This window comes from Symphalangus syndactylus, chromosome 13, assembly GCF_028878055.3.
Source record: "Symphalangus syndactylus isolate Jambi chromosome 13, NHGRI_mSymSyn1-v2.1_pri, whole genome shotgun sequence".
In the NCBI taxonomy this organism is placed as follows: domain Eukaryota; kingdom Metazoa; phylum Chordata; class Mammalia; order Primates; family Hylobatidae; genus Symphalangus; species Symphalangus syndactylus.
The window spans coordinates 24,275,062-24,295,914 of NC_072435.2; the positions used below are offsets into that span (position 1 = coordinate 24,275,062).

The following is a 20,853-nucleotide window of genomic DNA, read 5'->3' on the forward strand; positions in this document are numbered from 1 at the left end:
CTTCTTGGAGAGAAAACTTCCCTGACCTCCCGGGCGGAGCGCTCCTGCGCGCCTTGTTCGTTAGGATTTATTTTTGTACGTCTACCGTCATTTTCGTAATTACTCGGTTTCCCTGTCTGGATTTTGCATTTCCAGCACTTAGCACGCAGGAAGTAGTCAGTAACCATTTGTCAAAGGAATAGATGAATGAATGTGAGGAGTGACTTGTGATTGAAAACTTATTAGACTCTGAGGCTTCCACGAACTGGGAGGCATTTGCCCAGGGTCACACAACCGAGATGGGAAGCCAGATCCGCCCCTTCCTGTCTAGGTAGTGGAAAATAAGATAAACCCCAGGGAGAGGTGAACGTGAACAAGTATGGAGCCGTTCAGCACCACCGCATCAGAATGGTCTGACGCAAGGGGGAGGAGGAATGCTTGCTAAAATGCATATTCGTAGGCCCACACACAGACAACGGGAATGAAGCCTAGAGTTACTGTTCTAGAGCTTTGCTATTCAAATTGTGGCCCCTGGACGAAGTATTGCTGCTCAGACATCTCCGGAATCACCTAGGAATGTGTTAAAATGCAAATTCTGCTTTTCTAACAAGTGCCCCAGTGATGTATACGGTCCACAGTTCACACTTTGCACACCAAGGATCTAGTGATGACTTTTCAAACTTGGCTGCACATCAGAGTCACCTGAGGAACTTTTTGTTGTTGTTGAGACGATATCTCGCTCTTGTCCCCCAGGCTGGAGTGCAGTGGCGCAATCTAGGCTCACTGCAGCCTCTGCCTCCTGGGTTCAAGTGATTTTCCCGCCTCAGCCTCCCGAGTAGCTGGGATTACAGGCGCCTGCCACCACACCCGACTAATTTTTGTATTTTTAGTAGAGACGGGGTTTCACCATGTTGGCCGGGCTGGTCTTGAACTCCTGACCTCAGGTGATCCACCCGCCTCAGTGTCCCAAAGTGCTGGGATTACAGGCGTGAGCAACTGTGCCTGGCCTACCTGAGGAACTTTTTTAAAAAAAATTTTTTTTAATTACAGGCCGGGCGGGGCCGGGAGAATCACTTGAACCTGGGAGGCAGAGGCTGCAGTGAGCCTAGATTGCGCCATTTCACCTGTAATCTCAGCACTTTCTTTTTTTTTTTTTTTGAGACGGAGTCTCGCTCTGTCGCCCAGGCTGGAGTGCAGTGGCGCCATCTCGGCTCACTGCAACCTCTGCCTCCCGGGTTCAAGCAATTCTCCTGCCTCAGCCTCCCAAGTAGCTGGGATTACAGGCGTGAGAGACACTTACGCGCCCGGCGTAAGAGCCACTTACAGAGTCTTTTCTAGAGCAGTGCTTCTGAAATGTGGTCTTGGGTCAGGCGCATACCCATCCCCTGGGAACTTGTTTGAAAGGCAGATTTTTGAGCCCCACCCGAGACTGAATCAGAAACTCTGGGCCTAGCAACGTTTTAACAAGCCCCTGGTGTAATTCTGAAGCGTATTAAATTTTGAGAACCTCTGTTCTTAGAGCACTAGGGCTGCAGGCCCAGGTGACTCAAGATTCCTTTCCTGAGATTCACGCCCTCATGCCACAGCCCCATTGGTAGATGCCAGATATTTTGGCCAAGGGAAATGGGGGATTCTGAACAGGGTTGTGGACCATGGGTCCTTCCCTGGCAGACCAGTATGTAGAGATCAGCAAAGGTTGTCATTTTCAAACAGGGTTGACCCAGAGGGTCAGGGATAAAATTGAGAAAACAGACTTGAGTTATGCAACCTGGGGTAGTTCAGCCACTCAAAGGAACCTCCTGGGTGTGTCAACTTTTTGACTTGAGGAAGGAGAGATTCAGAAATTGCCACTGAGGTCCAGAGACAGAGCTCTGGGTTGAAGGACAGGGATCCAGAGATACACAGAGTGGTGACGGGGAGGCCCAGAGCGGGGAACAGAAAGAGCAAAATCTCAGACAGGACCTAGAAAGTCAGAGGGAGACCCAGATAGCATGAGCTGGAGAGGGGGAGGGAGGGAGAGAGGGGAGGTGGAGAGAGTGAGGGAGAGAGAGGGGAGGTGGAGAGAGGGAGGGAGAGAGAGGGGAGGTGGAGAGAGGGAGGGAGGGAGAGAGGAGGTGGAGAGAGTGAGGGAGAGAGAGAGGGGAGGTGGAGAGAGTGAGGGAGAGAGGGGAGGAAGGTGGAGAGAGTGAGGGAGAGAGAGGAGGAAGGTGGAGAGAGGGAGGGAGAGAGGGGAGGTGGAGAGAGGGAGGGAGAGAGGGGAGGTGGAGAGAGGGAGGGAGAGAGGGGAGGTGGAGACCTGGGGGCATCATCTTCCCACCAGGCTGCTGCTTGTCCTGGTAACATCTCTTAGGTAACTAACAGAAGCCCGACCTTGTAGGTCAGGTGACTAGCGCTGCCTCCTTAGTGCCACCGTGAAGCCCAGCTCTGGAGCACAGAGTAAATGGAACCCCTGGAGTTGCCCTTCCATAACCTCTCCAGGGAGACGGTTTCATGCCACCCGCTAGGACAGCCCCTGCTGTCCCCTGGAAACTCTCCCGACTGTCTGCAGGCCACATTCCCCTCAGCCCAAGTAAAGGTGTCCCTGGCCAAGCCCCGGTTCCCAAGACTCAGTGATTGGAGGTCAGGGGAGGGGAAGTGTGCTCTTTCTGCTCACCTGGCAGGACTGTCATAGCAACCAGGTCCTACCAGGGCAGGGAGCCTGCCTGCTTCACCTGTGCCCGGCTCCACACAGCCCGTCAACGCTGGTTATAAATAAGAGGCCGGGCCGGGCACAGGGTAATCCCAGCACTTTGGGAGGCGAGGCAGGTGGATTATTTGAGGTCAGGAGTTCGAGACCAGCCTGGCCAACATGGTAAAACCCCATCTCGGCCAGGCACGGTGGCTCACACCTGTAATCCCAGCACTTTGGGAGGCCGAGGCGGGCAGATCACAACGTCAGCAATTCAAGACCAGCCTGGCCAACATGGTGAAACCCCGTCTCTGCTAAAAATACAAAATTAGCGAGGCGTGGTGGCAGGCGCCTGTAATCCCAGCTATTCAGGAGGCTGAGGCAGGAGAATCACTTCAACCCAGGAGGCGGAGTTTGCAGTGAGCCAAGACCACGTCATTGCACTCTAGCCTGGGTGACAGAGCAAGACTCCGTCTGAAAAACAAACAAACAAACCCCAAGAATTTGGTGGTGGGCGCCTGTAATCCCAGCTACTCAGGAGACTGAGGCAGGAGAATCACCTGGACCCGGGAGGTGGAGGTTGCAGTGAGCCGAGATTGCACCACTGCACTCCAGCCTGGGCGACAGAGCAAGACTCCACCTCAGGAAAAAAAAAAAAATTAAATTAACCAGGAGGCCAGGTGTGCCGGTTCATGCCTGTAATCCTAGCCCAGGAGTTTGAGGCTGTAGTGAGCTGTGATCGCATCACTGTACTCCAACCTGGGCAACAGAGACCCCGTCTCTAAAAAAAACCCAATACTAACAGGACCTGGTTATTGGGCGCTGATGGCGAGTCCCATGCTAAGTGCTTTCTGCGCGTTCTTTGCAGTCCTGGGCACCCGGGCGTAGGTGTGGAGGCTTGGAAAGGTGAGGAGGCTGGCCTGAGGTGGACAGCAATCCCGGTCGGCCTGCGCTGATCTGCGGCCGTCGGCAGCCACATAATTTGCTATCAAAGTGACTGAGGTTCTCCAGGGGCTTGGAGAGGGTCTTTTCCTTCTGGGATCCCGTGACGAGAAAGTGACGGGGAAGGGAGTGGGCCTGGACGTCACTTGGACCCGAGGGCCAAGCTCTTCTCAAAACGCCACAGCTCTGACTCTTCTAGTTGCCCCAGCTGTTTGAAAAATGATCACTCTCCAAGGACAGACCTTGATAATGTCCTTTTAATCGTACTCTTTTCAAAAAAGTATCTCCTTTCTCAGTTAAAATAAAAAAGACAAGGCATGATGAAGACCTGCTCTAGCCCATACCGGGCGGTGATCTCGGTCCTGGGGGAGGCCGGGCTGGGCTCTTCCAAGGCCTCCTCCCTGGGCAGTCCCAGCACTGGGGCCGGTGGCAGGGCAGGTTCTGCCTGCCAGAACCCGATCCCAGCCCTTCAGAAGGACTAGACCTCTGTGTCCCTTCAGTGGGAAGCCACCTTGGACGCATGCAGTCATTCAGGTGGACATGAGGCCACTCTTCTCGCCCTTGACCTTGAGGAACTCAGCCATGCTGGAGAAATACTTCTGGTTGGCCTCAGCCACCTTCTTCTCTGCCGCCTGTGGGTTCACAATCTCCAGGCCCTGGGCAGGTGAGGGAGAGGATGATGGGTTAGGTGAGGAGAAGGCCCCCAACTGTGACCCATCAAAGACGCCCAGGCCCTTCCCCATGGTACTCAGGCCGTGGGTGGGCATGAGACAGTTTGCCTGTCCCTGGAGTTGCCCTGTCTTGGGAGATTCTGACTCCGTGGGTCTGGAGGGAGGGTAGGGAGGAACCAGGGCGCCTAGATTTGTATGAAGTTCTTCAGGGGGTGCTAAAAACAACCAATGCTTGAGGACAGCCAATCCTGCCCAGTTTCTGCATGTAGAAACTGAGTCCCTGGGGGACATGGCAGGCCTGAGGTCCCAGCGCAGATCACACCAACACCACTGACGATCACAGTGGCCAGCGATGGGAGCCAACACCTGGCTGGCATTTCCTAAATATTTTCAAGGCAACAGAGCGAGCCCGTCTCTAAAAATACTAACAGGACCCAGTCATCAGGCTCTAATGGTGAGCCCAGCGCCAAGTGCTTCCTGCGCATTCTTTTCAGTCCTGAGCACGTCATGGGGGAGGAGGGGAGGCTTGGAAAGGCACAGCCACCGGCCTCATCTTCTCAAAGAGGCCCTCCCTGGCTGCTCCAAAACGAGAGCCTCCCCTGTCCCACCTCCTGCCTTCCACCTCTCCCCTCCCTGGCATTTCCGCCTTCTACTACACTGGACATCTTACTGAGCTGTCTATGCCCGGCCACCCACTGGCTCCATGAAGCTAAGACTTGGCTGTCTCATTCATCGCCTCATCCCCAGAGCCGGGAACACCGATGGAACTCAGAAGGTGCTGCACAGACACCCGTTGACTGAGGAAATGAGCTCGCTGCTGTCTCGCCCCCATGGTGCAGGCTCGCCCTGCTCTGTGATGGTAAACTGAGGCACCGACGATGCGGTGACTGCCATGCTCCACGCTGCTCACTGCTGACTGGCTGGGGCCTGGACCTACACGTGACATCCACACCCACTTCGCCGGGAACTTTCTCGAATGGGGTCCTGAGGTTACCTTAACCGCCCTGGCCATTTTGAACTGGAGGGCCTGGAGGCTGAGCAGTGTGTAACCCGCTCACAGCCCCACAGAGAGGAACTGGGTGCCCTGAACACAGCTCTGGGCCTGGTTCTAAAGCAGTCCGTGCTCATGAGGACTGCTCAGCGCTGGCCCCTCGTCTCTGCCAACCTCTTCCTGTGTGCCAGGAGCTGTCTAGGTCCTCTGCGTACCTCGTCACCACACCCTCCACAACAGTCCCGTGAGGGGACTCATCCTGGCCTGCTTCACGGGCAGAGGGCAAGGGACCTTGCGGAGGTCTCAGGCTGGGGACAGAGCCGGCCCAGGGGAGTACCTGGAGTGGGGTGAAGGCCACGCTGGAGGCCGTGCCCGAGGAGCGGTCACGGATGGTGGACTTCCCGCCGTACACGACACTCTGCTTCTGCAGGGTCCGCTGTGGGGAGGACAAGGAGGCTGCGATCTGGACTCCCCCCACCTTGTGTCCCTCGGTCCCCAGCCCCACCTGGGTCTGGCCCATACCTGCAGCGTCTTGGAGATCCTGGCCTTGGTGGCCTCGTTTACCTGCGTCTGCCGCACGCGCCCACTGCCCGACTTGCCCAGGTGGCCCAGGCTGAATCCCAGATCCTCCTGGTAGGCATCCTCCTCGATCTAGGGGGAAGGGGAAGCGCCCTGCAGTTCAGCGACCAGGCCCTGCCCTCCAGCCACCGAGGCACCCCCTCCAGCAACCGGAAGCCCAGCAGTCACCAGCCGGCTGGTCCCATGGGCACCTGCTCAGCCTGCCCTCCAGCCACCGAGGCACTCCCTCCAGCAACCGGAAGCCCAGCAGTCACCAGCCGGCTGGTCCCATGGGCACCTGCTCAGGGACCCACTCGGCCCGACTGAGGCCTGGGGGCCCCGACAAGCGGGGGATGCTGGGGAGCCTGAGAGGGGCCCGGTCCGAGCATTGCTCTGTGAGCTCAGAGTTGAGAGGCCATTACTTCCTTAGTCGTGTGGGTTGGGGGGTGTCAGGAACCAGAACAGGTTTCATAGGATGAGATGGCCTCTGAGTTGGGTCTTGCAGGACCAAGGGGATGATGCTGGGATAACAGAGGAGACTGGCGGGGCCCAGGGACGGGGCGGCAGTGCAGCAGGGCACCGCGGAGCCTCTGGGCAGGGAGGAAAGGGAGGAACTGGCGAAGCAGCCTGGGGCGATGGGAAGCTGCAGGGGCTCTAAGCGCCGGAGACACAGGCTCCGAGGGTTACACGGGTCACTTTGGGGCTGAATGGATGGAAATGAGAGTAGAGGCCGGGGGACGAGGGAGGAGGCTGGGACAGCGCCCTAGACATGAGCCAGGGCCACAGGACGAGAGGAGGGATGGCGGCAGGAGGCAGAGGGCAGTGGTGGCTGGCTGCCTGTGGGGGTGAGGAGGGCGCTGGGGGAGTCTGACCTCTCCGAAGCTCATACGGTTGGCCTGCTTCCGGATCTCTGTCAGCCCCAGCCGCTCCTTCATCTTGCGGTACCTGGGGACGGGTGGGCGGGCGGTGCCAGGGAGTCAGCTGGGAGGAGGATGCCGGCCTCTCCCCTCCATGACTCCCATGCCTACTGGACCCCCAGGGCCCCTCACCTGCGGCCGCCTCGCTTCTTCCGCTGCCCATCCAGGGGCGCAGGCAGCGGCTTCACCTGCTTCACAGGCGGCGGCTCCTGCCACTTGTCGAATTTGCGCTCGATCTCATCCTTCAGTTCGTAGCCCACCTAGGGAGGGCGAGGGGGAGGTCCTGCAGCTGCTCACGTGGACTGCCCACCCAGGCCTCCTCTGCCCGCCGTCCGCCTGTCCACTCGAGCGACTGCCCACCCAGGCCTCCTCTGCCCGCCGTCCGCCTGTCCACCCGAGCGACTGCCCACCCCAGGGCTCCTCTGCCCGCCGTCCGCCTATCCACCCGAGCGACTGCCCATCCCCATCCTCTGCCCGCCGTCCGCCTGTCCACCCGAGCGACTGCCCACCCCAGGCCTCCTCTGCCCGCCGTCCGCCTGTCCACTCGAGCGACTGCCCACCCAGGCCTCCTCTGCCCGCCGTCCGCCTGTCCACCCGAGCGACTGCCCACCCCAGGGCTCCTCTGCCCGCCGTCTGCCTATCCACCCGAGCGACTGCCCATCCCCATCCTCTGCCCGCCGTCCGCCTGTCCACCCGAGCGACTGCCCACCCCAGGCCTCCTCTGCCCGCCGTCCGCCTGTCCACTCGAGCGACTGCCCACCCCAGGGCTCCTCTGCCCGCCGTCTGCCTGTCCACTCGAGCGACTGCCCGCCCCAGGGCTCCGTCCTTGCTCCAGGGCTCTGGGTTTTCAGTTCCGTCTACAACCTGATGCCCCTCATCTCGCCTCAGACCTCTCCTCTGCGTTCTTTTTGAGACAGAGTCTCGCTCTGTCGCCCAGGCTGGAGTGCAGTGGCATGGTCTTGGCTCACTGCAACCTCTGCCTCCCGGGTTCGAGCGATTCTCCTGCCTCAGCCTCCCGAGTAACTGGGACTACAGGCGCGCACCACCACGCCCAGCTAATTTTTTGTATTTTTAGTAGAGACGGGGTTTCACCATGTTGGCCAGGCTGGTCTCTAACTCCTGACCTTGTGATCCGTCCACCTTGGCCTCCCAAAGCACTGGGATTACAGGCGTGAGCCACCGCGCTCAGCCTTCCTCTGGGTTCTGTACCCTGTAAACAACTCTCCTTGACGTTGAGATGGTTAACAGGTCCTTCAAACGTAACAGGGCCAAGCAGAATCCCTGCTCCTCCTCCCAGCCTTCCACCGTCCGCCTTCCTTCTCCCCGTGTAAGCAAACGGCAGCGCCCAAGAGCCAGGCAGCCGACTCCACTGTTTCTCTCCCACATCACACGTCCCGGGGGCTCTTCCTTCAGAACCAATACCAAATTGGCCCCCTTCAGCCCCTCCACTGCAGCCCACGTTCTCCCCGGGATGCACAGCCTCCATGTTGCCTGCCCCTGGATTCCGCCAGGGCCTCCCCTCTCCCCTCCAGGGCTCGCTGTGCTCCAGCCTCAGGGCCTTTGCACCGATCATTGCCCCTGCTTGGAAGACTCTTCCCCCAAGTATCCACGTCCCTTGCTCCCTGGCTTCACTCAGGTCTGTGTTAAAACCTCACCTCCTCAGAGCCCGGGGTTCTCCCTGACATCCCGGTTAAACCCTCACCTCCTCAGGGCTCTAAGTCCTCCCTGACATCCCAGTTAAATCAGCACCTAATGTCGCCCCACCCCAACCCCCTTTCTTTCTCTTCTTGGTGTTGACTTAGCACTGCTAGACACAGGACAGAGTTCACCTGTTGACTGTCTCTTTGACCCGGCCCCAACAAGAACGTCCACACCACGGGACAGGGCCCCCGTCTGTGCTATTCACAGCTGCACCCCCCACACCCAGAGCAGGGGTGAGGTGGGGAGAGGGAAAGGAGTAGAAGGGGACACGGAACACCTGAATGCTGTGCCAGGCTGGGTGCTAGGCAAACGACAGTTCACAAGACAGAAAACATGTCTCCTCTCCCGAGTACCTCTACCAAGGAAGACAGAAGGTGACGGAATAATGGCTTGAGTAACATCCTCTGTTGGAGCGGGGGGCAGGTCCTGGTGTGGAAGGCAAATTACGCCCCCACCAACACACACACACCCAAGGAGGTCCATGTTCCAATTCCCAGAATCTGTGAATGTCACTTCACAGGGCAACAGGGATGTGACGAGGTTAAGAAGGATTTTAAGGACTGTGAGCTGGGAAGACCATCCGGGACCATCTGGGTAGGCTACCAGTATAGCCACAAGGGCCCTTAAAATAGAGGGGGGGACAAAAACAGAGGCCGAGATATGAAGACAGAAGCAGGGTCAGAGAGAGGGCTGAGGGTGCTATGTGGCTGGCTCCACAGACAGAGGGAGGGCCACGAGCTAAGGGGTGCCAGTGACCCCTAGAAGCTGGAAAAGACAAGGGAATGGATTATCCCTTGAATCCCCCAGAAGGAACGCTCCAGGCTGACACCCTGACTTCAGCCCAGTGAAACTCATTTTGGACTTCTGACCTACAGGACCACAGATAATAAACCTGCGCTGTTTTGTTTTGTTTTTTTTTTTTTAGATGGTGTCTTGCTCTGTCACCCAGGCTGGAGTGCAATGATGCAATCTCAGTTCACTGCAACTTCCGTCTCCCAGGTTCAAGCGATTCTCCTTCCTCAGCCTCCTGAGTAACTGGGATTACAGGTGTATGCCACCACACCGGGCTAATTTTGGTAGAGATGGGGTTTCACCATGTTGGCCAGGCTGGTCTCAAACTCCTGACCTTGTGATCTGCCCACCGTGGCCTCCCAAAGTGCTGGGATTACAGGCGTGAGCTACCGCACCCAGCCACACCTGCACTGTTTTAAGCCAGTAGGTTCATGCTACCTTCCAACAGCAGCCCTAGGAAACCCCACTGGGGAAGGGGGTTCCTGACCCCAGGGAGGGTGGGCAGAAACACTGCCTCCGCCTTGGTAGGACGGTGCCCGCTGGGGTGGGCTCCCTGCTGAGGGCTCTCCCCGCAGAGACACCCCAGGCCAGAGGAAAAGACGCCCGGCCACCCCTCACCTTTCCCTCTGTGCTCTCGTGGAAACTGTCCACACGGGCTGCCAGTGTGCACTTGGCGGCCACCAGCCGGGCCGCTTTCCGCCGAAGATCCTGGAGCAATGGAAAACAGGGGTGGAATCTGTATGAGACAGACAGACAGAGGTAATAGCAAAGCAACCGCGCGCACTCCTCCTCTGGCTCTACCCTGGGTCCCGGAAGGGGGCTTTCCACCCGTGGGCTCTAGAGGTGTGTGCTCTCAGCTCCCACTTCACAGGAAGAGGGGATGAGGGCAGGGCACACAGCCATGTCCCGGCTGGTAAGTGGCCGTCAGGTAAGGATGACAGTAAGACACACTGACGACGAGGACAGTGACGTCTGTGGAGACGCCGGGGGGGAGTGCGCTCGGCCTGGATGCCAGCCCCGTGCTAAGCACGCCCCTCAGCTCGTCTCATCAAACACTCAAATATCGGGCTGGTGCGATCATCGCACCCCCTTTTCAGATGTGGAAACCAAGGCTTCAAGTCATGTGGCCAGGGAGACAGCCAGCAGGCGATGGAGCCAGGCTTCCAATCCAAACTGCAAACAGAGCCCAGCTGTCAGCCACAGTGAAGCGATGGCCAGCCCTGGCCTCCCTTACGGGCCTGTGATGTGTACGGCCTGTGCCTGGACCGATGTGAGATGGGCAAATGAAGAGGCAGAGACCTGGGTGACAAGACACCAGGCTCCCTGGGGCAGGTTTATCCCATATGCCTAGGGCTGTGAGGCGGCGGCGATGGCAGGGGTGCAGGGAGACAGCTGGAGCCCCGAGCCCCAGGCCCACCAGTCCGGGGTTCTATCACCCGCTCTCCCTCCTTCCAGGAAGGGGCGACCTGCCAGCCTCCCTGGATGTGTTCCAGTAGCAGTGCCTGACCTAAAGGGTCACAGAAAAGACCAAAAAAAAAAAAAAAAAAGCCCACACAGGGCTGGGGCGTGGGGCCAGGAAATGCCCACCCGGCCTCGGCCATCAGTGCTATTGTTCTCCCCATCCCTGGGGGAGGCCAGGCAGGGCACAGGGCCATGAGCCTGAGGTCACTCGCCACAGTTGGACAGAGCAGGGTCTGGACCCAGGCCTGTCTGTCCCAGAGCCTGTCTTGATTGTTTTTTTTTTTTTTTTTTTTTTTTAGACAGAGTCTCACTCTGTCACCCAGGCTGGAGGGCAGTGGTATGATCTTAGCTCACTGCAACCTCCACCTCCTGGGTTCAAGCGATTCTCCTGCCTCAGCCTCCCAAGTAGCTGGCATTATAAGTGTGTGCCAACATACCCGGCTAGCTTTTTTGTATTTTTAGTAGAGATGGGGTTTCACCACGTTGGCCAGGCTGGTCTCGAACACCTGACCTCAGGTGATCTGCCCGCCTCGGCCTCCCAAAGTGCTGGGATGACAGGCATGAGCCACCGTGCCCCGCCAGGCTGGCGGTCCTGTGTGTGTGCTGTCAGTTACCGATGCTGGGACGGTGATGTGTCCTGACTTCAGGGAGAGGACCCGGGAAGCTCCGAGGTTGGTGACCTCTCCTGCCCCTCCTGTGTCTCTATCTGTTATAAACTATAGTCCCCAGCACAGCAGCCCTCAGTGGATTCAGTGAGTCTTTCTAGTGAATGGTCAAACCTGAGGGTGGTCTTTGGAGCAGCTGCATGCTAACCCGACGCTGCTTGTCGTGAGCTAGGCCGGACCTGTAAGTGCTTCATCTGCACTGAGCCCTCGTCCCAACTCATGAAGCGGGCGCTGTGCTCCCACTTGATAGGGGAGGAGACTGAGGCACAGGGCGCTCATGCCTCTTGCCCACAGTCACCCGACTGGTGGGTGCTGGAGCTGGTCTGCTGCAGAGCCCTGGCTCTCACGTCCCATGCCACCCTGTTCCCAGCTCCTGAGTGCTACTGTCAGCTGGGCCAGATGGTGGGGTGGCTGCTCAGGCTGTCTGGGCATAGCGGAAGGCTCCGGGGGGCAGCGGAGGGGCCGTGACGCGGTGGGCTCACCGGGGGCAGGGACTGCACGATGTCACTGTGGTAGATATAGCCGGTGTGGGGCAGCACTGAGGTAGACGAGAATCCCGACAGCGTCTTGCGCTGGGCCCCGAGCAGCATGATGTTGCAGGCGGGCATCTTGGAGAGGTTGGTCAGGCCGCCGGCCACACCTGCGGTGGGAGGGAGGGAGGGAGGGAGGGAGCGGGGGTGGTCAGAAGCAAGCAGGGAGGTGGGGGTGCGTGAATCTGCCTGGGGGCTCGACGTGTGCTGGGCACCTTTACGTGAGGTTCTGGTTGGATTCCTCGGTGGCCCTGCCAGGCGGGCAACCTGGCCCATTCCGCGAGGGGCAGATGCAAAGGAGGCTCAGAGAGGGAGGGCAGCTGGCCTGGGGGTGCGGGGAGGAGGCCTCCAACAGGAAGCTGACCACCACGTTTGTGCTAAGCCACACGAACGGCGTTCCAGGGACGTCTGTGTTTTGGAACCATTTTCACCAAACCAGGAGCTCCCTGACAACAGCGCCTGGGTGTGGTCATCTCTGGGTTTCCGGCACAGGGGAGGGAGGAGGAGCTGTGGGTGAGTGTTTTTCCCACAGACAAGGCTTCGCTGTGTGCCAGGCTGGCTGACCTCTGTGATGTCCAGGGAGACAAGGTGCAGAGGCCCAGGTGCCAAAGCCCCCATTCTACGGAAAAGGATGCAGCTTCCCCGGGGTCACAGTTCAGCAGACCCCGCTCCATGGGACCCAGCCCAGGGCCTCACCCATGATCTTGGCGGCCGTGGATGCCCCGATAATGATGGACAGGTTGGGCGCGATGAAGGACATCCGGGACTCCACGTACTCGTAGATGCGGTGCTTGGAGGCGTTCAGCTCCAGCGCCATGTCGCAGGCCTCCTCCAGCCGCTCCAGCTCCTCCTCCGACAGCTGCTGCCTGCAGGGGCAGGTGGGCCCAGCCCCCACCCTCTCAGTTCTGTGTGCGTGTGTATGTGTGTGTGCATGTGCACACCTGCATGTGTAGCTCCAGCCTAATTCCCAGTCCCATTAGCCCGGGCCCGGCGCCTCCCTCGCAGTGGACATACCCCTGGGTGGTGGAGGCGGTGACGCTGACGACCATGATGGTGGCATTGGTGAGGATCTGCTGCAGGTTCTCATTGTTCTTGCACTTGTCCAGGCTGTTGCCCAGCTCCTAGGGGTGAGCAGAGAAGACAGGGGAGGCTCGGGAACTCAGGAAGGCTCGAGAACCTCTCTTGCTCAGCACCTCCTCGGGTCTCTTCTTGGGGACACTGGGACAGTCAGGGTCTCTGCACTGGGGGCCTCTCCTGCCTCCACTGCCCCAAGCATCCACACCGTTCCTGCCTCCACCGCCTCACGCGTCCACACCGTTCCTGCCTCCACCGCCTCACGCGTCCACACCGTTCCTGCCTCCACCGCCTCACGCGTCCACACCGTTCCTGCCTCCACCGCCTCACGCGTCCACACTGTCTGCCCTGCTTTCGCTGACCCGGAAACGGAGCCTGGGCAGAGCGGCGTCTGGAAAGACCGCGGCCTCACAAGCCTCTGGCCCGCGTCAAGTCGGAGCGCGAATCCGCGGCCTCGCTTCCCTGCAGGGGCTTCCCCGTCGCCATCCTAATCCTTTCCTGGACACGCGTGGGGACCTCCTCCTCTCCCCGCCCTCACGCGCACCCGCCCCTCTTTTCCGAAACCCTTCCTTGGCTTTCTCCTAAGACCCAAAGGCTGGACATGATCCGACCTCTTCCCCGTCCCCTCCTTCCCCGCCTCACTTCCTCCCCGCTTGTTCCCTCTTCAGCTCTTCGCACTTAGATGTCTCTCTCCCCCAAATCTCCGCGTGCCTGCCCTGTGTCAACCTTCGGATGTCAACTCCAATGCCACCGGCTCCGACCCAAGTGGGAGCAGCATGGGTCAGGCCGGCGGGGAAGCCCTCTCGGGAGACCGGGGTAGGAGGGGAGCCCTGAGAAAGTCCTGTCCAGGCTCCGTCCCTCCCACGCTGGGCAGAGCAGGCCACTGAGCCCTCGTCCACTCCTCTCCATCGTCTCCAGACCCCGAGGCCTCTGGGAGGCGGTCCGAGAGTGAGCCCCGCCTGCCCCTTCACACCAGCGGAAGCACCCCGCCTTCTCTGCTCTCACCTTGACCGTGCGGATGTAATCCAGCGCATTGGGGACCAAGGACTCCAGTTCAGGGAATCTCTTTGAGTACTTATCCCGGATGAACTTATGGATGATGTCTAGGGTAAACGGGACAGGCGGGTGTCGGGTGAGATGGGAGGTAGACTCTGCTGGTTGGTCCTAACACCCATGTCCCCTTCTTCCTTTAGTAACTGAAGCCCTGGCTTGTAGCCTGGCACACGGGCACCAGCATACAGGCTCCATTTCTCAGCCGCCCTTACCGCTAGGTGTGACCAGGGGAATTAGTTCTGGTCTGTAAAATGTGAGCGGCAGTGACATGTTCTTAAAGAAAAGGAGTGCCTTGCTGGTGGGAATGCGGAGGTGATGGCTGGAGGTGGGGTAGTCACCTCGCACCGTGAGGCAAGTGGCCGACCAACGGGATGGAAAGAGCCGAGGCCCTACAGGCAGCCAAGCAGCCACACCATCCTTGAGTGCTCCTCAGACTCATGCGTGGGAGAACACACTTCCTTCCTATTTCAACCACTCTGTGACAGCAGGGGAACCTCGATCTGAGCTTGGGCTTAGGGGCAGGACCCTGGGAAAGGCCAGTGGGGAAGGGAGAGGAAGCGTGAGGGACATCACACGGGGCTGTCTCCACCTGCCCCCCAGCACTCACTCAGCTCGTTTTCGATCTCCACGGTCAGGTTGTTGGCATCCACGATGACGCGGTATTCAGGCGCTGCCTCCACTGGTCCCATCACTGTGAGGACACAGAGGCATGGGTGTGAGTATCTAAATCCCTACCCCCTCTCGGGTCCCAGAGCTGGGGGAGATGGAGGATGAGGCTGGGAGGGGTCAGGAAGGAGGGGCTGAAGAGTAAACCAGGGACAGGCTGACGTCTGCAGACATCCCTGAACTTGTGTTCCTGCCTTCAATCCCTCTCCCTCCACACCAGTCTAGACTTGACCCCATCCACCCCAGAACTGACCGTGTGAACCCTCCTACGGCTCCCCACAGCCCCAAGGCTAATGACCAAGTCCTCAGACTGACATTCAAGGCCTCCCCAACTCCGGAAGCTCTGCAGGGACCAGTGCTGTGCCTGCGTTGGCTATACCCACACCCGAGTACCCAGGACAGCACCTGGCACACAGGGAGTTGCCCAGTTCCTATCTGCGGACTCAGCAACTCTGCAGTCTGGCCTCCCGCCCTTCCCACCCCATCCCCTCACCACATCCCATTTTATTCCACTGTAGCTATAAAGGAGTGATCACAGTGCCCCAGACACCCACTCCTCCTAGGCTTTTTTTTTTTTTTTAGAGACATAATTTCGCTCTTGTTGCCCAGGCTAGAGTATAGTGGCATGATCTCAGCTCACTGCAACCTCCACCTCCCGGGTTCAAGCGATTCTCCTGCCTCAGCCTCCTGAATAGCTGGGATTACAGGCATGCACCACCATGCCCAGCTAATTTTTTTTTTTTTTTTGTATTTTTAGTACAGACAGGGTTTCACCATGTTGGGCAGGCTGGTCTCGAACTCCCGACCTCAGGTGATCCACCTGCCTTGACCACCCAAAGTGCTGGGATGACAGGCGTGAGCCACCATGCCAGACCTCTCCTGGCCTTTGCATGTGCTGTTCCCTCTCCCCAGAGCGTCCCTTATCCCATCTCTGTTTCTGGAAAATGCTTCTTTGTGCTTTAGTAATAAGAGGCCAGGCACAGTGGCTCATACCTGTAATCCCAGCACTTTGGGAGGCTGAGGCAGGAGAACTGCTTGAGCCCAGGAGTTGGAGAGCAACCTGGGCGACATAGGGAGACCCCATCTCTACACATAATTAAAAAAATTAGCCAGGCATGGTGGTGTACACCTGTGGTCCCAGCTGCCTGGGAGGCTGAGGCAGGAATGCCTGAGCCCAGAAGGTCAAGGCTGCAGTGAGCTGGGATCGTGCCACTGAATTCTGGCCTGGGTGACAGAGTGAGACCCTGTCTCAAAAAACAAACAAACAAAAAGATGTTGTGTTTAAAAGTCATGCAAATACTAACTGCCTGATGTCACAGTCAGTAGAAGGCAGAGCTCAGATCGGACCCCAGGCAGGGTGGCTTCAGAGTCTGTGTTCCTAACCCTGATGCTCAAATGGCTCTTTAAGTCCTTAAGACTCAGGCAGAGACTCAGAATCCTTCCCTCCCTTTCTGGAAGGATCAGACGCCTCTTCTGTGTACCCGCAGCACTTGTGCACCTCCAGTAAACAGGGACTGCCACCAGCTTGTGAGATGTTTCACGTCTACCTCCTCAACCAGACACCGGGCGTGATGGGGTCTGACTCCATCCCTGAGCCTGGCCTAACATCAGGAAATGTCACTTTCTGTGTCCCATAACCCTCTGGAGGGAGAAATTCCTCAGCCTGGCATCTGGAACTCTGCAGGATTCTCTCTCCGGAGGTCTGAGACCCCGGGCCTGCCGCTGTCTTTCCCTGGGCCCCCTTTCTTTGCCTGGCGCATGGATTCATGCTCCACAGTCCAATTCAGCTATCGATTCTTCCCTGACACCTGGGGCAGGGTCAGCCAGTCCCTCCTGTGGCTCCGGTGTCCCCAGCTTGGTACCACCCGCCGACAGCTGTCTGGAACCTGGCCTGCCTCTTCCACTAGACCTTGAGCACTTTGAGAGCAAAGACCTGGGCGATTCAACTCGGTGCCCAGGTAAACGTTAAAGCAAGCAGTGAGTCTCCTGAAACGCTGCCCTCTCACTACACTTCTTTCCCCAGAAACCTCCCATGGCTTCCTGTTGTCTACAAATTCCAGTCAAGAAGAATGGGAAGGCTGGGCGTAGTGGCTCATGCCTGTAATCCCAGCACTTTGGGAGGCCGAGGTGGGCAGATTACTTGAGGTCAGGAGTTTGAGACTAGCCTGGTCAACATGGTGAAACCCCGTCTCTACTAAAAAATACAAAATAGCCAGGCATGGTGTTGCATACCTGTAATCCCAGCTACACATAAGGCTGAGGGAGGAGAATCGCTTGAACCCGGGAGGCGGAGGTTGCAATGAGCCAAGATCACATCACTGCACTCCAGCCTGGGCAACAGAGGGAGACTCCATCTCAAGGAAAAAAAAAAAGAATAGGAGTGGTAACAGGACTGCCCTCTTAAGGGTGAGTCAGCACTCATGAGATAAGCTAGTGTTCTCTCAATTTGGGCATGAGAAAAGGTTTTAGGTGATTCTTTTTTTTTTTTTTTTTTTTTTTGAGACGGAGTCTTGCTATGTCACCCCAGGCTGCAGTGCAGTGGTACAGTCTTGGCTCACTGCAAGCTCCGCCTCCCGGGTTCACGCCATTCTCCTGCCTCAGCCTCTCCGAGTAGCTGGGACTACAGGCGCCCGCCACCACGCCCGGCTAATTTTTTGTATTTTTAGTAGAGACGGGGTTTCACCGTGTTAGCCAGGATGGTCTCGATCTCCTGACCTCGTGATCCACCTGCCTCAGCCTCCCAAAGTGCTGGGATTAGAGGCGTGAGCCACCGCGCCCGGCCTTAGGTGGTTCTTTAGCAAATAATAGGATAAGTGGCTTATAGATGTAGCAAAAACCCTGTAACCGGTCATGTGAATCACTGAAGTCTGGGAAACCTCAAGCTGAGTGCTATCATGATCAGTAAGCTCAGCACACAGGAAGGACTTAAGAAGCATGAGCTTTACAATGCAATATATATTTAGTGGAAAAGGGAACGGGGTGGGGAGAAACAAAAAAAAAAAAGAAGGCTCTGGAAAAGGCTGAGAGGGAGATATACCCAGCCACAAGCAGCCAGGGAGCCAGGGGGCCTGGCAGGAGAGACAGGAGATGGGGAGGGGCACAGAGTGGGAGGAAGCACCTTCTGAAGCTTTGGCTTGCTTGCTGATATACTCCTCAATCTTCATCATAATCTCAGCAAACTGCAGGAAAGGAGGGCAGAGTCAGAATCCAGGACTCTTCAAAAAGAGGCCTGTATCACCCCCTTCTGGGAGATTCTGTCTAGAGCCCGCTGCTAGCAACCCCTCGTGTCCTCTTACCATCTTACTGTCCCATAGCTTGGCGATGGTCTTGACCGAATCCCCGGAAAGATCCAGCTGTGTCTCCTCCTGCACATCCTCGATCGCTGGCTCCTCTTCTTCCTCCCCATAGCTTCCTCCTTCCTCCTCTTCTGCTGCCTCTTCGAGATCAGCTAAGAGCTCATCTGCCAGAGACATCCCGAGGCCTAGGGAGGGAGAGCAGGGTTCCCTAAAAACTTGCCCCGACAAAGTCCCTCCTTATTACTGAGCGATGATTCTCCCCCAGAAGACCCTGGTCCTTCTTTATCAACCCCACCCGCACGCAGGCTCCACGAAGACAGGTGCTTTAGTTTGTTTTGTTCACTGGCGAGTCTCCAGCTCCGACCTGTGCAAGACACAGCACACCCCTATGACCACCACCTTGCTAAGACTTACTGGAACCAAGTGGCGTAGATTCCAAATGCATTTGCAAACTTTCTTATTCCTTTCTTTCCTTTAGCCTTCGAAACACACTTTGAAATTCTTTGTTTCCCTCCTTTCCCACTAGACACTGTCTTGCGCTGCTGGCTTCTATATGTGCTTACTTAGAAGTTCCAGGGGCTAATCTTTATTTATTTATTTTTTAAAGATGGAGTCTGGCTCTGACACCCAGGTTGGAGTGCAGTGGCACAGTCTTGGCTCACTTGCAACCTCCACCTCCTGGGTTCAAGTGATTCTCCTGCCTCAGCCTCCTGAGTAGCTGGGACTACAGGCACCTGCCAACATGCCCAGCTAATTTTTTGCATTTCTTTTTTTTTTTTTTTTTTTTTGTAGAGTCAAGGTTTCACCATGTAAGCCAGGCTGGTCTTGAACTCTTGACCTCAAGTGAGCGACCCACCTTGGCCTCCCAAACTGTTGGGATTACAGGCATGAAGCATAGCGCCTCGCTGCGGGGGCTAATCTTGAAACAAACTAGGTATGGAAACCCAGCTGCAAAACTCCAGAGATTACCTCAAGGCGATCAATCTACAACCTGGCCATTGTTGACATGACACCAGCCCATGCTCCAGGTGGCCCATGGCTCAAGACAGCCTTCGGAGCAAGAGACACATACCTCATACCCAGAACCACTCCTGTAGGCCTCCCATTCAAAGTTCCCCTTTTTAAGCCCCTCTCCCCAGCCTAAAGTTTGAAATGGTCTTTTAAAGACATTAGCTTGGCCATTTCTCAACTGCGAGCATTTGATCAATAAAGCTTCTTTACTTTCACCACCTCCCACTTCTTCTACCTCTGAGTAGCAGAAACTTGAGTTGGTTACATTATCAATTTCTTCCCACCTCCAGGTCTTTGTATAAGGAGTCCCTTGTAACTAAAGTGGCTCTTTCCTTCACTTTGTTTTTTCTTTTCTTTTCTTTTTTTTTGAGACAATGTCTTGCTCTGTCACCTAGGCTGCCATCATAGCTCACGGCAGCCTCGACCACCTGGGCTCAAGCGATTCTCCCACCTCAGCCTCGCGATAGCTGAGATGACAGGCACACACCAGCACGCCCGGCTAATTTTTAAATTTTTCTGTAGAGACGGGGTCTCACTGTATTGCTCAGGTTGGTCTCAAACTCCCGGGCTCAAGCGATCCTTTTGCGTGGGCCACCCAAAGGGCTGGGATTACAGGAGTGAGCCATGGCGTCTGGCTCTCCTCACTTCTTAGTAGCCCAGCATCTCCTCAGCCTTCAGCTCTCACGTTCCACCTCCCTGACCCACACGCCCCACTCTAGACTACAGGAGGTTGCTTTGTGATACGTGTCCCGCACACTCTGCCTGTCTACAGTAAGGCACTTCACACATTTGTGATTAATGAAGTAATTATTTGATAAAGCCTGTCTGCCAGGCATCAACCAAAGCTCTAAGAGGGCAGGGAACAATTTTTGTTCCTTCCACATTCCCAGGGCCACACCATGGTAGGCGCATAGTAAGACTTTTGGGTAAACAAGCTGTAAAAGGCCAGGCGCGGTGGCTCATGCCTGTAATCCCAGCACTTTGGGAGGCCCAGGCGGGTGGATCACCTGAGGTTAGGGGTTCGAGACCAGCCTGGCCAACATGGTGAAACCCTGTCTCTACTAAAAATACAAAAAATTTGCTGGGTGTGGTGGTGCGCGCCTGTAATCCCAGCTACTCGGGAGGCTGAGGCAGGAGAATCGCTTGAACCTGGGAGGAGGAGGTTGCAGTGAACCGAGATCGCACCACTGCACTCCATCCTGGGCAACAAGTGCGAAATTTCGTCTCAGACAAAACAAACAAACAACTGGCCAGGCGCGGTGGGTCACGCCTGTAATCACAGCACTTTGGGAGGCCGAGGCGGGCGGATCACGAGATCAGGAGTTCGAGACCAGCCTGACCAACATGGGGAAACCACGTATCTACTAAAAATACAAAAATTAGCCAGGGGTGGTGGCGGGCGCCTGTAATCCCAGCTACTCTGGAGGCTGAGGCAAGAGAATCGTTTGAACCCGGGAGACGGAGGTTGCAATGAGCCGAGATCGCGCCACTGCTCTCCAACCTGGGCAACAGACCGAGACTCCGTCTCAAAACAAACAAACAACAAAAAAACAAAAACCAAGCTGTAAAGGCCCGCCTTTTTCCTCACACGCTTCTTCTCCCAGACCCAGGAGCCCGGCCTCCCGCTCCCCTCTTGTCTCGATCACACTCACCTTTCCTCTCCGCGCACCACTATTTCTAGGAAATAAGCTTTCCCAGAGCGTTCGTCGCTCACCGATGACGTCTCACTCTCGCGCCGTTATAGAGGCAAAGCTGCTTTCTGATTGGTCCCCGCTCGCGATGTTCCTGGCCGCATTTGAAACAACAACTTTATTAGCACCTGGCACTAGGCGGAGAGAGGCGGTAAGCCGCGAGGAGGAAAGGGACTCACGGCCCGCT

General features: G+C 57.0%; 1 protein-coding gene across 2 annotated transcripts; it reads right to left on the reverse strand.

The window, feature by feature from the left end:
• Positions 1-3,828: 3,828 nt before the first annotated feature.
• PRPF31 (pre-mRNA processing factor 31) lies at positions 3,829-20,771 on the reverse strand. Of its 2 annotated transcripts, none has more exons than XM_055238956.2 (14): positions 20,628-20,771; positions 17,965-18,149; positions 17,787-17,847; positions 14,610-14,693; positions 13,955-14,052; positions 12,890-12,996; positions 12,572-12,741; positions 11,828-11,985; positions 9,838-9,927; positions 6,859-6,986; positions 6,682-6,754; positions 5,774-5,902; positions 5,589-5,687; positions 3,829-4,245 (listed from the first exon to the last, which is right to left on the reverse strand). In XM_055238956.2, the coding sequence occupies exons 2-14, from the start codon at positions 18,139-18,141 to the stop codon at positions 4,120-4,122; spliced, it is 1,500 nt and encodes a 499-aa protein (XP_055094931.1). In that variant the 5' UTR covers positions 18,142-18,149; positions 20,628-20,771; the 3' UTR covers positions 3,829-4,119. The 2 variants fall into 2 exon arrangements, with proteins under 2 accessions (XP_055094931.1, XP_063471543.1); XM_063615473.1 differs by lacking the exon at positions 20,628-20,771 and adding an exon at positions 18,260-18,325.
• Positions 20,772-20,853: the final 82 nt, after the last annotated feature.

Coding starts and splice junctions, on each gene's coding strand:
- PRPF31 (XM_055238956.2), bottom strand. CDS start 18,141: ATGTCTCTGGCAGATGAGCTCTTAGCTGATCTCGAAGAGGCAGCAGAA. Junction 9,928..11,827: donor TCGTGCAGTCCCTGCCCCCG/GTGAGCCCACCG, acceptor CCATTGCTCCAG/GATCTTCGGCGGAAAGCGGC. Junction 5,903..6,681: donor ACCGTATGAGCTTCGGAGAG/GTCAGACTCCCC, acceptor CCTTCCCCCTAG/ATCGAGGAGGATGCCTACCA.